The following is a 17,709-nucleotide window of genomic DNA, read 5'->3' on the forward strand; positions in this document are numbered from 1 at the left end:
TGGATTGTGTTTCTTTCCTAACACAATGAATGATACAGCATGTGGCTGCAGTGTGTACCATCTACAGGATGCACTGCAGCAACTTGCCAAGGTTTCTTCGACAGCACCTCCCAAACCCATGGCCTCTACCATCTAGAAGGACAAGGGCAGCAGGCCCATGGGATCACCAACACCTGTATGTTCCCCTCCAAGTCACACACCATTCCGACTTGGAAATATATCATTATTCCTTCATTGTCGCTGGGTCAAAATCCTGGAACTCCCTACATAACAGCACTGTGGGAGAAACGTCACCACACGGACTGCAGCGGTTCAAGGCAGCTCACCACCACCTTCTCAAGGGCAATTAGGGATGGGCAATAAATGCTGGCCTTGCCAGCGACGCCTACAGCCCATGAACAAATAAAAAAAAAAGCATGTAAATGATACACATAGGCGCGCCAGTGAAAGATTTGCGCACACTGCCAGGAAAATAATTTTGTAGCTTCCGGTTCCAGTGGGATGTATGCTATTTCCTGTTAAAATTGTATTAAGCTAATATCATAGGACCCCAATTTGCATGTATTCCTGAGACACCAGCCTGCTTTTGCATGCTACAGACTATGACAAGGAGTAATTTTGCCCGACTTGTATTTTCACACTGATGAGTGACAATTCGCAGTGGTGGGATGGCTCTTATCCCCAAATCCCACTTTGGTCTCCCCCTACCTTTTTGGCTCCATCTCCTCCTTTAACCAACTCACCTTGTTGCCCTTCTCTTGCTTTTTAAAAATTCTTGTGTGATCCTGGTGCAATGGCGGGATGACTAGGCTAAAACAAAATGTTCCTGTTCCCCATGCAGAGCTACTGCCTTTAATCAGACGACTGTGGGCAGATAGAAAATGGTGGCAGGGGATTTCCGCAAAGCAGGAGGAAAACATAATACACATACGTTATTGCATCTTTTTCACTTGCTGGGAATACCCTGCTTCAGAATGACTTTTTGTTGCTGGAGACTAAAGCCTGGTTTTCTGCTCTGCCAGAACTCTGCCCATTTTGCACTGCATTTTAGTTTCTGGAGGGGGACGAACCAGTGGTATTAAAAGTGCCTGCTTTAGGCAGATGTTTCATCGTAATGGTTATGTGGGGGTTAGAGATGCCCTTTATGATATTTCCCCATGCTCGAGTATTTAGAATGTAATTTTGAAAGCACCATTACTACCTCCAATGAGAATCATCCCACCCTGTGTTATGCTTTCAGTAGCATTGTAAAAAAGAATGCATTCATGTTCAATATTTTTCATTATTGCTGCATTTGTTTAAATATCAACTCCACTTGTGCTACAATGAAGAGTATCACAAACTTTACAATGTAGCCACTGAACATGCATTTCAATCAGAGAAGTCCAACTGTCCTCATTTTTAATTTTGGACATTTTCTTGCTGCATACTTTTTTATGGGAGGGGAGAAACTCATCCTGACTTTTATTTCTTGATGGCGTTAAAGGAAAAATAAGCCACTAAGGTGCAAGATATCAGTAGAGATGAATGGAATTCTGTACTAAAATCCACACTGAGCACTCCCTGGTCTGATACAGCAAAGGATGCAGAGTAAATTTCCATCTACTCTGTGAAAGTGTAACAAAATTGTAAACCTGTTCTTTATAAACATTTTTCAATACAATTTTATTACACAATGAATAGAAGAAAGGTTCCCCCAGTGACAATAAGTCTTAAACCCAGCCTCACAAAAACATCCATCTGCTAATGTACCATCCTTTCAACCTGTTCTTGGTAACCATACCAGTATAACGTCCATTAATGCCAATGACTAGTTTGATATGGTGGACCATGTCCATTAGGAACTTTGGATTCAAACCCACCTCCCACAGCTGAAAAGGCCAGTGGCAAACTGTAAGGAACCAAATGAACCACTCAGTTCTGATTATATAGTTATATGAAAATAAAACAAATATTTAAAAAAGGTCATGGAATTCATTAGTAATCAACAATGTACTTTTTTATTAAAGTGCAAATAGCAACCATGATAACACCTACATCATGCAGTGCATTACATTTCAGAAACAAAGACAAGTTGCACACTAGTCAGATTGGTCAATGTTTTCTGATTATATCACACACCATCACAACAGGACAGAAATCACAAGAACTGCTGTCAAACTCAGTGCTCACCATGCAAATGTAATTGTGAAACTGCAACTAAAATGTATAATTTTATTGCTAACTAATTCACTATTAATGTTACGTGAGCTCTGGGACTGTAATACGCAGCACTTCCCAAATCACTAAGCACTCCCAGGTCCAGCTTAGGTATGATACGCAGTGAAGCTTCCTCTTCTCTGCCCCTCGGACATGCCTCAACCTCAACCTCATACCATTGGAAATATGCCATTTCCGAGAACAGCCATTCCTTTGAACTCTTGAGTGAGAGTTACCAAATTCAGTATGCAAAACCATATCCTCTAGCAAATGGAATGAGACTATCCTACGGAAGAGAGAAACTTTCCATCAATCCGGACTCGAGTTGAACTATGGTCCTAAAAATGAGTTACAGCCTGCTACAGTACCCAGCTGATGTCAGATACTTTAAAAATACACTGCAGCTACTTTATTTAAGTCCCCCATAGAAAAAATAAGGTAATTATGAACTAAATGTCCACACAACAGCAGGCAAGTTGGCAATATTGATTTCTCAGTTTCATCACTGGATGTATTTTAGCTTAGGCTGCTATGTTTACCAAGTCACAAAACAGCCAGGGCCTTGAGCTTTGATGTTTGTTTTGATGATGATGAAAATTCATTAATAAACCTAACAGGCAATTACATGGAAGCATAAAAAACAGAAGTTTCTGTTAAGTTAAATTTTGTGAGGCAAGGTTCCCAATGTGGAGTATCACTCGATGGGAACGCAGATTTGAAAATTGGGCACAAGGACTTGCACTTCCAATTTTCCAATCATCAAAATTAGTTGCCAGAAAATGAGGAGCACTATGAATTGGATACACTGACCTACATGCCAGTTCTAAGCACTGCACTCTCGAGAGTGGCTCCATGTCAGGAACTTCGCTTCCCAAAATTTATCACAAGATAAATTATATATGAAGAAAATCATCTGGCCCATCTTAGTTCATCCATCCAAAATTATACTAAATTACTCTCATTGCAGCATTCAAATGGTTCATAAATGATTCCAGGGTTTTTCTCTTCACTACTCTAGGAGTCAATTCTATGTACTGGTCACTGTGTATTAATAAGAACTTCCTGGTATCAGTTCTAAATTAGCATTTTACTAGCTTGAACTTGTGGCCTCTTATCATACTCTTCCCAATTTAAAATAATTTTCCAGATTTAGCTTTTCCATCAGACGCCTTTGAAGACTGAAAAATCTCTCATTACTAAAACAAAAACAATCAGAGCACTTGTAAGCTTCTCATCATTTGTTCATCTAACACCGTCCTACCTAGGGCATCAGTTTGATTAGTTATCTGGAGCTAAGTGGAAAGAATCCACAGCTCCCAGGTTACTGGTCTAGCCCACCAGCTGCCATTAATGACCCAGGCTGGCTGGTGAATTAACAGTCTGAAATACTGCAGACCTGGCTGGCATAAGCTTTGATTGTCAAGTTTGTCAAAATTCAACAGAATCTGACCGACCTGACACTTTCCAGCATCTACAGTTATTTGCTTTTAGTTTCCAATCCCCCATTGCCTGGTATTTCATCTTGGAGTTAGCTCTCAGGCACCCCACATAAATCTTCACTATTCTTAATTAGTAAACTTTAGATTGTGAAATCAGGAAAATGGGATAAAACTGTGGGCAGTTGCAAACAGCTTTTTTTTAAAAAAAAGTTCAAAACTTGGCACTGAGTTTAACACAGGTTCCTATTCTTTGTACATCCAAAATATGAAGTAAAGCATACTGTTCTGTACATTGCAATTATACAAACAGACATGTACAACTAATGGGACTAAAAGTCAATAAATCCCCTGGTCCTCATGGCCTACGCCCCAGGGTTCTAAAAGAGGTGGCTGCAGAGATAGTAGATGCTTTGGTTGTGATCTTAAAAAATTCCCTAGATTCTAGAACTGTCCCAGCAGATTGGAAGGTAGCAAATGTAACCATGCTATTCAAGAAAGGAGGGAGTCAGAAAACAGGGAACTACAGGCCAATTAGCCTGACATCAAGGGCTCGATTTTAGGATCGTGTTTCCAGCGGGTTCCCAGCGGGGTGGCCCCGAAAATCCCGATATCCGGTCACGTGACCGGATCGCGACGAAATCCCGGCCACTTCCGGGTACCGCGCTGACGTGCGGGGCTGCGCGCGCAAGCCCCGCTGGTGGGAATCCCGCAGGCAATTAAAGCCAGCGGGGTTCCACTTGAGAGTACTTACCTTGCTCGTTGTGGTCAGTTAATGAGCTGAAGCAGCTGTCAAAAGAGGAAGTGTGGGATTTTAGGTTCAAGGCAGTGAGTTTCCCACACTGGGGGAAACAGTCTCCCTCCAACCAGGCGTGTTGCAGCCAGCAGCCTGTGGCAGGTGCCAAGGTGCGCTCCACGGGGGAGAGCCCTCACCCACGCAGGAGGCTACCGCGTCACATAGGGCAACCCCTGCCCTCCACCACCCCCCGCCAAGCCAGAGGACAGACCGACACGAAACCGCAGCCCCAGTCCGAGGAACCACACACCTACCCTGCACAACCCCTCAGACCAACACCTGCCAGTTGGGTGGTGTGTGGAGACCCTCGGAGGACGAAGAGCATGACCAGCACCAGCAGCCTCGCAGTCCACGCCGTCCGCCGCAGAGACGTGGATCCCCCCAACACGGTGTTGTTGCACGCCCACCTGCACAGCAGGAGGGAGGGCTACCGCAGAGAGAGACGCGTCGCAGAGGGCACTACCCTCGCCACAGGGTCCACAGACCGAGGCGCAGCTCCCCGGACCTCTCCGAGCAGCAGTGCAGAGGGAGGCGCAGATTCGCTCGACATGTAGTCGTGGAGATCTGCAGCCTCTTTCATGCCGAGCTGCTCCTGGCTGGCCCCAGCACCAACTGCTTACCTGTCGCTGGCAAAGTCACCACTGCCCTCCACACCTTCTCCTCCGCATCCTTCCAGGGTGCAGCCGGCTACACCGCCGATGTCTCTCAGTCGTCTGCGCGGACGAGCCCTGCAAATACACCTGCACCTACTCTGCAGTAACACGATGGGTGGCATCAGTGGTGGGTCCTCATAGTGATACCCAGGAGCGGGCATTATTGGACACAACGGACAGGATTCGCGGAGACATGGCAGTGGTGGTGTCAATATAATGTGTGCTGTTTGTTGCTCTGAAATTCAATATGGGTTACACCCATGACAAACCCTCAGACACCCTTGTGCACCCCCTTCATGCTGACGAGACGTTTGCCTTACGCTGCCTACTGCACATATGTGATGCATGCCCTGTGGCTGCAGCACAGGTGGTGGCAGGTTGAGTGAGGCTGGCCGTGAGGGAGATGCACGAGAGGGTGAGTATGGGATGGAGCAATGAGATTGTATGAGGATTGGGTTGCGTGTTAGTGGCAGGGTGAGTACTGGCGAGGTGAGTAGGTGGAGGTAAGATGAGGATGGGGTGTGAGTGGGTATGAAGGGTGATGTGACAGAATAGTGTTGGCGGTGCCGATGGAGATGTGGGGTGGAGGCAGTGTTGTGGCAGACGGAGTGTAGGGGAAAGACTTTGTGTTCTCACTGCGGCTGACCTACTGCGGTCATTGCAGCGCCTCCTGCACTGTATGCAGGTGGGCGATATGTTGGTGGCGCAGGTGACCCCCTCTGCCACCTCGAGCCAGGCCTTCTTGGTGGCAGAGGCAGACCGCTTCCTCCCGCCCGCCGGGGGGAAGATCTGTGTCCTCCCCCTCCTCCTCACCCCATCTGATGATAGCTGGGGTGAGGCATCATTAAACTGGGAGCAGCCTTCCCCCTGGGCTGCTCCATGCTGCAATTTGTCCAATTGGTTGCAGCATCTGTCAGTGGAGGACTGCCCCTTTAACTAGAGAGCCTCCAGCTGACAGATCGTACTGCGCATGCGCAGCCCGACCGACGCGCAGGCCAGCGCCGTGGACCCCGGAGGAGCAGGTAATTGATTCCTATTAGTGGGTTGCCTGCTACGATCGCGTGGGCAACCCACTAATTTCGCCGAGCGTGTTGACCACGCTCCCGGAGGACCACCCGCTGGGAACCCGCAGGCCTGCTAAATTCGAGCCCCAAGAGTCAGGAAAATGCTGGAATCTATTATTTAAAAAGTGGTAATAGGGCACTTAGAATATCATAATATAATTAGGCAGAGTCAACATGGTTTTATGAGAGGGAAGTTTGACAAATTTATTAGCATTTTTTGAGGATGTAACTAGTAGGGTAGATTAAGGGGAACCAGTGAATGTAGTATATTTGGATTTTCAAAAGGCATTTGATAAGGTGCCACAGAAATGTTGTTACGCAAGATAAGGAGGGCGCATGGGGTTGGCAGTAATATATTAGCATGGATAGAGGGTTGGTTAACGTACAGAAAACAGAGTAGGGATGAACGGGTCATTTTCAGGTTGGCAGGCTGTAACTAGTGGAGTGCCGCAAGGATCAGTACTTGGGCCTCAGCCATATACAATCTATATTAATGACTTAGATGAAGGGAGCAAGTGTAATGTGTCCAAGTTTGCTAACGATACAAAGTTGGGGTGGGAAAGTAAGCTGTGAGGAGTCGCAAAGGGATAGACAGGTTAAGTGAGTGGGCAAGAAGGTGGCAGATAGAGTATAATGTGGGGAAATGTGAGGTTATTCACTTTGGTAGGAAGAATAGAAAAACAATATTTTTTAAATGGTGAGAAACTAATAAATGTTGGTGTTGAGGGATTTGGGTATCCTTGTATAGGAAACACAAAAAGTTAGCATGCAGGTACAGCAAGCAATTAGGAAGGCAAATGGCATGTTGGCCTTTTTTGCAAAGAGGTTGGAATACAAGAGTAAGGAAGTCTTACTACAATTGTACAGGGGTTTGGTGAGACCTCACCTGGGGTACTGTGTACAGTTTTGGTCTCTTTATCTAAGGAAGGATATACTTGCCTTAGAGGCGGTGCAATAAAGGTTCACTAGATTGATTCCTGGGATGAGAGGGTTGTCCTATAAGGAGAGATTGAGTAGAATGGGCCTATACTCTCTGGAGTTTAGAAGAATGAGAAGTGATCACATTGAAACATAAAAGATTGTGAGGGGGGCTTGACAGGGGAGATGCTGAGAGGTTGTTTCCCCTGACTGAAGAGTCTAGAACTAGGGGGCATAGTCTCAGGATAAGGGGTCGGTCATTTAAGACTGAGATGAGGAGGAATTTCTTCAGGAGTTGTGAATCTTTGGAATTCTCTATCTGAGAGGGCTGTGGATACTGAGTCATTGAACATATTCAAGGCTGAGATAGATAGATTTTTGGACTCTGGGGGAAATCAAGGGATATGAGGATCAGGCAGGAAAGTGGAGTTGAGGTCGAAGATCAGCCATGATCTTAGTGAATGGCAGAGCAGGCTCGAGGGGCCGTATGGCCTAATGCTGCTCCTATTTCTTATGTTCTTATATGAATAGCAGGATAGAACATAGAAATATCATACCTTTCATCACTTCTATAAGAAAACCTCCAAACATTAAAATTTTTCAGTTATTTGATTCTTGCAAATAGGAAAAAGCACATTCTTTATACAAATACATACAAGCAAGACAAAAAGGATAAAGCTATCATGATGAAATAATGTTTAAATTTTAAGGCAACCACAGCAGATACTCAGTAACAGGACTAAAATCAGTCCATGATTTTACAATGTGCAATAGCTCCAAACTGCCACAAGGCGGCAAAATGCATTTCACTGCTTCATCACAGCTCACAGTAAATTAAATGTACCATGACTTGTCAGTCATAGAAAATTTACGGCACAGGAGGCCACCATTCGGCCTATCGTGTCCGCGCCGGCTATGTACAGTCCTTTTGCGATTTTCAGAAATGGACTTCAAGTCAACCCTTTAGCATACTAAATGCGCACAATTTCCACATCTCGCTGACAAATACAATATTATTTTGCTTCACAAAATGAACATAAAATTGATCAGTGTCAAAGGACTATCTGCCATTACCTTGTTAGATATCCTTTTGACAACAAATTTCAATTTGTTCACAAAAAATATTGATGCTCAGGAGCCCTAGGATTAGCAACAGTGACTAATTACTGACCAGGAGAATAAAAACTGGGACTTATTATGTTGCATTAAATGTTTCAAAACCTTAGAGAGCTGGCATTGCCTGGTAAAATGCCAGAAGTTCAGTCATAATATTAAAAATCCAGGTTTACATTCTATGCCGCAAGTTCCAGTTGCTACAGGAACATGCAAAGAAATGCGTACACCCAAAACTACTACTGCAAAAAAGATGCACAGTACAAACTTATGAAGGTCCTTTACATGTATGTGATACGTACCACAACATCTCTATTCATTTTATAAACCAGGTACTTATTTGTCTAGTCCATCGAGTATTGCTCATTGCTATAAGGACTGGGATACACAGAAAATATCGATCGGAAATTAATTACTTCAGATATACAGCCTGTATTCCAAGGGAAAGTCTCCTGATTAAAATATTTTTCAAGCCATGAAGAATGAACAACTTCTTTTAAACACCGAGAACTATGGGTCATTCTTTCCCTAAAAGAAAATAATAGATGAGTTAATTCAAATACTTTAAATGCAGAAATGCTCTACATTTGTTTGGGCACAGTATCCACATTGTCACTACCGATGAAGCTGTATCCCTGGATGAGGCAATGCCATTAGGAGAAGGGATAAGGGGAGAAAGTTAGAAGGGATAGGTTCTGTGATTCTGCACTTTCATGTAATTATGTTCACCATTTCAGATCCACAGTGCATCAATTTCCTTCCTGATACAGATTCTCATCCTTGTTTTCAAATCCCTCCATGGCCTTGCACCTCCCTATCTCTGTAACCTCTTCCAGCCCTACAACCCTCCGCGATCTCTGCGCTCCTCCAATTATGGCCTCTTGCACATCCCTGATTTTAATCGCTCCACCATTGGCGGCAGTGCCTTCAGCTGCCTAGGACCAAAGGTCTGGAATTGCCTCCATAAACATCTCCACCTCACTCTCCTCCTTTAAGAAGCTCCTTAAAATCTAACTCTTTGACCAAGCTTTTGGTCACCTGTCCTAATATCGCCTTATGTGGCTCGGTGTCAAATGTTGTTTGATAACGCTCCTGTGAAGCGCCTTTTGACATTTTAACTACATTAAAGGCGCTATATAGATGCAAGTTTTTGTTGATTTATTAATAAAAAGGTATGCGCAGTTTGAAAGTTGGGAAGGAAATTAAAGAAAAAAAGACTTGCATTTATATAGCACCTTTCATGACCTCAGGGCATCCCAAAGCACTTTACAGACAATGAAGTACCTATGAAGTGTAGTCACTGTTGTAATGTAAGAAATGTAGCGGAGGGTTAAAAACTCTCACTGCCTGGACAATGATACCCAGAAAGCAATCACAGAAGCCACAATACCTTCTAAGTTACTCTTGTATTGATTATAAGCGGTCACTTTTGGAACTGTTGCCAATTGCACGAGCAACTATGCTTCAAGTATATGCTTAAATACTCCCTTACAACAGGTGACAGGCAATGTTAATAAATTTAATAAAAGGCACACTCTTAAAATACTTCAGGACAATCAGTGATCAGCAATTTTATTGGCTGCTACACATTAGTTACTTTCTGTAGTGTAGATAAAAAGAATAAAGGTTATTAGTTTCTTTTTGTAGTGTTTGCGTGTGCGTATTAGTTGTTCTTGCTATGCTCTACAATACTCAATTTGAGATCCTTCAGTGCTCAATGGTTATTCGACTACTAAAACAAGTACACTAGGTGTTCTAGACAAAACTAGCAGTGAAAGACCCAGATATTCTGGATTCAACCATTTATGATTGCAGCACACAGCAGAATGACTGAATAGGTAGCAAACCAGATAGTAAAAGTGAACAAGGTCCTAGGGAGTATGACTGTCACTCAACTGGGCAAATGCATTATGATACTGACCCACACAGAACCATAAATTTACTTGAAGTTTTTTTGAAAACATCAATTTTCCAGCTGGCATAGACCTTACAAAACAGCACATCTGATTTAGTGAGAAACAGAAACCCACCAGTAATTAAATCATTTGTAAAAATGGATGGTAATGTTAATCATAATTATTATTATTAAAGGATCCTGATTTTGGGGATCTCGGTTTAATGCTATTGATAAATCCCTAACATTTACTTGATAGTATTGAATTTGTCATTTCAGTTTGTACAGTAAATATATTTCTTAAATAAAACTCATTCGGTAAAAGTTCAACTATGTACAGCTGTACATGCTGCTGACTTTACTAAGTCAACTGAAAGATACAAGGAAGAGAAATATTTACGTGAGCTGGGATATATTTCTAAAAGGAGTGATCAAACTCTAACCCAAAGACCACTTTCAAAGCTAATCTTGTTTGCGCACACAACCATTTCTGGTTATCCTTACAGTTCTACACAGGTAAACTTAATTCCCATCAATAAAGCAAAACTACAGTGCAATAAATCTTAACAATTTCATTCAACATAATTTGAGGATTTCAAATCAGCCATTTCATATTAATGTCAATGTAATTTATCTCATTTAATGATATACTAGAGATTCTTTAGTGTTACAGCTTTCTAGCCACAACTAACCCAAATAGAAATATGCATCTCAACCTACTCACAACCTGGCTGAAGAATGAACGGCACAGTCATCCACTCCACTAACACATCACATGAACAATCCTGGCTATACAGCTCTTTACAATGCTTTTCACCTGTTCTTTATCTTCTCCACTATTTCTTAAAAATTCTATAATACATCACTGCTTTAACGTGAAATTTTATGCTTTTCTACACCTTTCCAGTTGTGTTTGTAAACCCGTATAATACCATGGATTTGGCTGATCAAACAGGGTGCAATAAAAAGGCTCCACTAGATTACCTTAGGGTTTCTAAATGGCAATGCACAAATGTTACCCCATAGCCTCCACTATATAAAAGTAGCAAAGCACCAGCTGCAAACTGGCAAGGTCTAACCAGTGCTGAAGTACAAGACATTTTTGCAAAGTGGAAAGGGCATTTTCTTGCAAATCTTGAGTTAAAGAGCTGATTCTCTATGAATTGATATGAGGTTGTTTTTTTCCTGTCAACGAGCCAGTGTAGTAATAAGACTAGCACACATCTCAAAGAAATCCATCGTGTGGCTCCCATATCGTGGAGTTACAGAGCTCAAGTATCCCGTCAGTGAGCTGGGGAGGGACCCAACGAGTGTCAAAGGCTGGCTGTCGGTAGCTGCTGCATCGATACTCAGTCTCGGTCTGTGCAGCAGAGCTGCCGATCCTGAACGCTTTGGAGTGGAAGAGCCGGACTTTTGTTCCATAATGTCATCTAATCACAAAAGAAAAATAAGGAAAATTGTGAGAGCAAAAGCAAACATAAGAAAAATAAACACACAGGAAAACTGAAATAAAAACAAATCTACTAGAAATGCACAGACCATACAACATCTAAAAGTGAGATAGGTTATAATGTATGTGTTATCAGCCTAACCACGTCAGTTTAGATGAAGGGTTCCACCTGAATCTTTAATCTACCTATCGTACAGGTGCTGACTGACCTGCTGTGTGTTTCCAGCATCTTCTGTTTTTATTTCAGGGCAAAAAGGGAATATTTCCAATGTTACAGCAGCACCCCAAATTACCTGAAAACTTGCACTGAAAAAGCAGCGTAAGTATGGCGTAATGCCGATATTTGGCATAAAAGATTGAGGAAATTTAAGTGTAAATGATTTACGCCCATTTTTACGCTATGTCCTAATTTCGTTGCTTTTTTAAAATCTGATTCTGCAAAACTTCCAACAAAATCCTCTGCCACTCATTAACATGGCTCTGCCCCAAGCAAAAGTACAGCTCATGTGAATTTCTTGAATTTATATGCCAGTTCTGAACAGGCTGTAAATATACGCCTAAAATTTATGATCTAGTCATATTTCTGGTGATATTTTTTAATTTCTACTCACTGAAACCAAAAATGTATTTTCTATATCTTTCAATGCTTTTTTGGCATCAGAATGATTTGCATTAAAAATTTTAAAACGTCCACAATTACATTTTCTTAAACATGTTGTACCCAACATGCATAAATAGCTTCAAACTTTAATAGCTTCAAACTTTAATTTTCATGCATAAAGAGGGACTTAAGAAAGGAATATGGCAGAAGTTCAGCCCTGATTGTTTACGCTGATTTCCACTTGTATTATGCTGGTTTTTATTCTTCCGGCGAATGCTAATGAAATTTTGGTGTAACTCACCACCGGAAAGATAGGCTTAAATTTCGGTGTAACTTGCTAGTTACGCCAATTCAGGAAATTCTGGGCTTCAATCCTCACCCGTCAAAATTGTACCATAACTCTTAACATGTACTTGTACTGCCTCTTTTACACCTGGGTTTTTGGCTACTGGCGGATCGGTCATGTGTTTCCAGCATTTTTTGCTTTTATTTCAGATTTCCTGCATTTCATTTGCAGTTTGTTTTCTTTTCAGTTCTTCAATTTCTTTTTTTGCACGCATCACTCCAATGTTGTTTCTTACTTAGCACTTTTATCCCTTCTGTTTTTAATGTGTTTTCATTGCCTCACTGACTTCATTCTTGTAAATCATCCTCCAGTTTTCACCTCTCAGCTTTTCAAAAAAATGTTTGCTATCTACCCAATTCATTAAATCTTCTGACAGGGGTCAGTATTCCTGACTCTCAAATTTTACTTGTTGTTCACTTCTATCTGTTCCCTTCCCTTTGTTTCGTTCAGTCCCATTAAAGGCTCACTTCTCTTCCAGTTTTGCATTCTGATGACTGGTTTACATCCAAAATATTAACCTGTCTTTTCTCCCAGCAGATGCTGATGAACCTGTATCTATTTCCAGCACTTTTTGCATATGCACAGCTGTTTAAAAGTCACAAACGGCAATTACTTTGTTCACTGGAATTACCTTCCTCAACAGTTAGAGTGGGTCAATGCAAGCCAGTGAGAGCAAAACCACTTTTCACCAGGAAAGACTCATGGAATCATTGAGATAAAAAGTATAAAAAGCTGACTACTGGACAACAGTATAATACTAACCACATTTTATTTGCAGTTCGTGCTCAATAAGACAAACAAAACAAGTATCATGCTTACCATCAATGCTCATGAAATCTAGCAGAAAGCTGCGATTGTCAACCTGATACAGCTGTAAACTCATCTTCACGTTGTTCCGCGTCACTGGATTCTTTCTACGCACACGCAGATGGTAGGGATTCACCACCTTGAAAAAGTCATTTATTACAAATCTACCATATAGTAGAGTTCAATACACTTCAATTCTGGTCAAAGTTAACATTCCAAAACCATTCAGGGATATACAGTTATATAGAGAGTGAAATAGATTATGAGCTATCCTTAAGAGTCAAAATTAGCAACTCAAAGGCAACTAGAGGTGAAAGTCATATACTGTTCCTGTTACTCTGAATACAAACCATATTCTCATTTGAATGAGTGTTAGTGTTTTAAAAAATAAATTAAAAAGCAAAAAGGTTTTTTAAAAAATAGATGAAGGAATTTCCAGCTCAAGCCCTACTGCTGAGAGTTACCACTTTTGGGAAGTGCAAATCAGAAGAGTGGAGAGGCATAGCCTGAGCTCTTAAGTTGTCTTGCTAACAGGACAAATTCACCCCAAAATCTTTGTAACCTAAAAAAAATGTTTCCACATCATAAAAAGTAAATTAAAAAATGAAGATATCCATCTATAATATGTGAAACATTTTACACCCAAGAGCATTTCCTGCCTGTGCACTTGACTTCCTGTTGACATGTTTTGGTCACAACTTTTTGTGACAACTTTTCCCATTATAAATTCCTATGTTCATATTTATAATGGAAAAGCCTATGTAAACTTGTCACTCTGATAGTGCAATCTGGCCAATAGGCTGCACATTTTTTTCCTTTCTCCTTCCACCTTTTTATCCCTCTGTAACTGAAATTTCTAATGTCCAAAATAAGGGTTTGACCATAACAAAATATTCAAAAAATTACATATTTCACAATATGTACTGCCATCCATGCTGTGTTTAGCTAACAGAGATTGAATCACGACCTTCCTGATCTGTATGGCACAGTTCCACAACAGCCTGTGAATTTTTCTAACTGAGCCTTCAAGGGAGATTTCACATTTTATTCACGTCTACCATCTTGAAAATATTATACAAAATGGTGAAGGTGTGAAAGAAATCATTGAGACTGAGCCCATGTAATTGTTTTCCTTTCAATATTTAGATGGCCAAGTACATTATTGTTCATACCAATAAACTATGAAACTAAAACAGTCCTACTTTATGTGTAAACAGTCCTATTCAAACATTTTCTAAATGCAATGCGAATATTTCATGACCAATGATAGTAGAAGGTCCATCAAAGTGGCATTGTTTCAAATGAAGTAGTAGGGAGTATACTATATTTACAGAATATAAGTGAAGTTTCATTTTTAAAGATAATTATAGTGTGTCATTTTGATGTCTTTAAAACTCAGTCATTATGCTTAAAGCCAAAGTCTTACACCAAGCCTATCCTGATACAATGCTGCCACGTTTGTTGTTAGTCATCCTGCTAACATGCGTGAGAGGAAGTTTATCATATAATTTTCAAATATATATATAGATGTTCAGATTGGTTCAGTTTGAATTAAATTCAAAAAGGAACTGTCAGTCTAAGTAGCTAGTTTTCAAAATCCAGGAAGACATGGTGACACCTTTATGGCCAGAAGAGTCTAAAAACCTCAGAACAATAGGAAATAGTTTGAGATGAAGAAAAAGTTTAGAGTGCTGAAGGATATGAGAGATACTGTGTGGTCGGGAATTTCCTTGGAGCTGCTCCCGCTCCGCCGCAGTAACTGCATTGGAAGTGTGGCAGAAACCCCATTTATAAACAGGGTTTCTACTGCACTTCCGACAAAGTTATGGCAGGACCAACTCCAAGGAAATTCCTGGCCTGTATATTTAAAAGTCACTTATAAAGAATTAATTTAGTTCTTAAAGTTGCAATCATTTTATTATGTTTACTCGAGTTAGATAAAAGATGTTCTACTGTAGTACAGAACTGCATTTCAGATAGATTTGTTTAGCTGTTTAATAAATTTATTTCATATTGAAGCTTGTGATGCTCTCCCACTTTTGAACACAGAAGTGGGATTTTAGAGGCATAAAATAATGTAGTATTTAATGGCAATTACCAAAAGGTCTGGCAGTTCATTTACCCAGATGGGTAATTGGGTATGGTTATGTTACTGGACTAATAATCCAAAGAATGCGAGTTCAAATCCCATCATGGCAGTTTGAGAATTTGAATTCAGTTTATGAAAAAAAAACTGGAAATAAAAAATGGTGCTATCAGTAAAAGTGACCACGAAGCTGTTGGATTGTCGTAAAAACCCAACTGGTTCACGAATGTCTTTTGGGGGAAGGAAACTTGTCCGGTCTGGCCTATATGTGACTCCAGTCATGCACCAATGTGGCTGACTCTTATCTGCCCTCTCGGTATGTGGCCCAGCAAGCCACTCAACCATTCAATAAGGCGGCCCATGACCACCATCTCAGGGCAATTAGGAGTGGGCAATAAATGCCACCGCTGCTAGCGACACCCTTATCCCAAAAAATAATTTTTTAAAAGATGCATTACTGAAAGCTTACGAGGTCTCAAATAAACGCACTCAAAAGTTTTAGGACATTGGTGTCATGCATAAAAGTGACCTATTATGAGAGAGCCAAAAAAAAATCTAGGGTAAGGTCAGAAAAGGCACAAAAACTTAAGTTATGTTTCGGTTTATTATACACCTCTGCATTCTAACATAACTGATGCTTTGAGTATCAACCATGCCCTTCATTTTAAGAACATCCACACTACAAACCTAAAAAGAGAGTAAGACAGTAACTGGAACAAACTGCCATTTAACTCTTTGCAAGAAGTTCTAAGAGACAATTTGCAATATTTTACTAAACAAGTGTGGGTGAATATGAGGTGAGGTGACACATCACATTGGAACCCCAAAGCATTGTGTCAGTATGGTGAAGTGCCAACTTGTGTGCCGTGAGCCCCAATCTCAGCCATTCTACCACTGAAATTGTACAGCGCAGACCAGGACCTTCTCTACAATAAGGGGGGTGGGAAATTAGGAAGATGAGTAATCCCATGCCACTCACATCTCCAGACAGCTGGTGTCAGAGTGGTGTTGGCTGAGGCTTAGAAACAGATAAAATAAAAATGGCACAAAAATACTGTGAAAAAATAATGACCATCACTTTTAAAATCTGCTCTTTTTGTCATTCCTTACCTTCCACTCATAATCCAGCTGTCGCATGGCTCTGTAGACTTCGGCCATAATATCATATGGTTTACTTTGGCTACGAATTCCCAGGTGCCATTTTGCTTTTTTCAGTGCCATTGGTTTGGGTTTAGTGGTGTTGAGTGCATCCAGTGGACAGCGTGCTTTTGGGCTGTCTGCCATCAGAGGGGGCATGCGCTCAGGATGCGCTTTGACACCAGGTGGGATGTGAAGCCCATTATCATCCATAAACGAACCAGTGGGGGGGCTGGATGCCAGATAAAACTCACTGGCTTGATTCATAATTCTCCGATTGTCAATAATTAGGTGGTATGCCACAGCAAGCTGATCCTGTGGATCACCACTGTATAGACTGTTCATAACTTCGGACTCAGTAGATTCAAACTTCTCACATACTTCCTTAACTGCATCTTCTTCTATGACATTGGAATCATACGCAGGATCCTCTGGGAACAGATAAGTTGGCAAATCCTGTTTAAACCACTCGTGCTCCCTGTTGATAAAATGATAACGCAATTTAAGTGTTCACTGTGCTAAATTAAAATAGGATCAAAATTCTAGCCCAAAACTATACCAATCCTTCCAAACTTGACTTTACCAAAGGGTAGTTTCTTCTGTAACCCACAATCTTCTAATGGGCGATTATAGGTTGGGTTGGTACACTTTAGTCCAAAGATGAGAAATGTTGGATTTGTCATTTGAATTGAAAGTAAAGGATAGTAGGCTCATATGCTGTGTTGGCTGTGTCAAAGTTCTCCTCTCCTTCTCCCACTTCTACACCCTCCTCTTCTTCATCTCTACTGCCTCCTCTTCTCTTACTCCCCCCTCCCCTTCAGTGGGTTGCAGTAGTGCACGAGGTTGCCCACTAATAACAATCTTCCCACCACCATCCCCCACCTCAAAATGGAAAAATATTTACCCAAGTTATCAATCCCAATGGAAGGTTGGTGCTAAAAAGTGCCATTCATTTATGCATTCATCTCAAAAGTGCCCACAGTGATTCATTTCCTTTCAAACTGGACGATAATGTCAGACTGACTCTGGAGTGGATTTTAAAAAAATACATAATTGTGCCCTCAGTGTCTCTGCACTGGGGGAGAGGGGTCAATTTTTAAAAAAATATATGTTATAATGAAACTATCATTGAGCACCCATTATTGTTTGGTTCAAGAGAAACATAGGTGGCGATGCGGGAACAGATTATTTATCCACCAATTTTGCCCT

The 17,709-nt window shown here is 41.3% G+C and overlaps 1 protein-coding gene across 2 annotated transcripts in view; it reads right to left on the reverse strand.

Annotated features, from left to right (window-relative positions):
- Nucleotides 1-1,981: 1,981 nt before the first annotated feature.
- Nucleotides 1,982-17,709, reverse strand: part of prkaa2 (protein kinase, AMP-activated, alpha 2 catalytic subunit) — a 36,293-nt gene continuing 20,565 nt past the window's right edge. For both annotated transcript variants that reach the window (XM_067990307.1, XM_067990308.1), the window contains exons 7-9: nucleotides 16,474-16,978; nucleotides 13,290-13,416; nucleotides 1,982-11,503 (exon numbers count right to left, since the gene is read on the reverse strand). In XM_067990307.1, the coding sequence (XP_067846408.1) occupies nucleotides 11,262-11,503; nucleotides 13,290-13,416; nucleotides 16,474-16,978 (874 nt within the window). In that variant the 3' untranslated portion in view covers nucleotides 1,982-11,261. The remainder of the gene's footprint in view (nucleotides 11,504-13,289; nucleotides 13,417-16,473; nucleotides 16,979-17,709) is intronic.

Source organism: Heptranchias perlo, chromosome 9 (genome assembly GCF_035084215.1).
Source record: "Heptranchias perlo isolate sHepPer1 chromosome 9, sHepPer1.hap1, whole genome shotgun sequence".
Taxonomy (NCBI): domain Eukaryota; kingdom Metazoa; phylum Chordata; class Chondrichthyes; order Hexanchiformes; family Hexanchidae; genus Heptranchias; species Heptranchias perlo.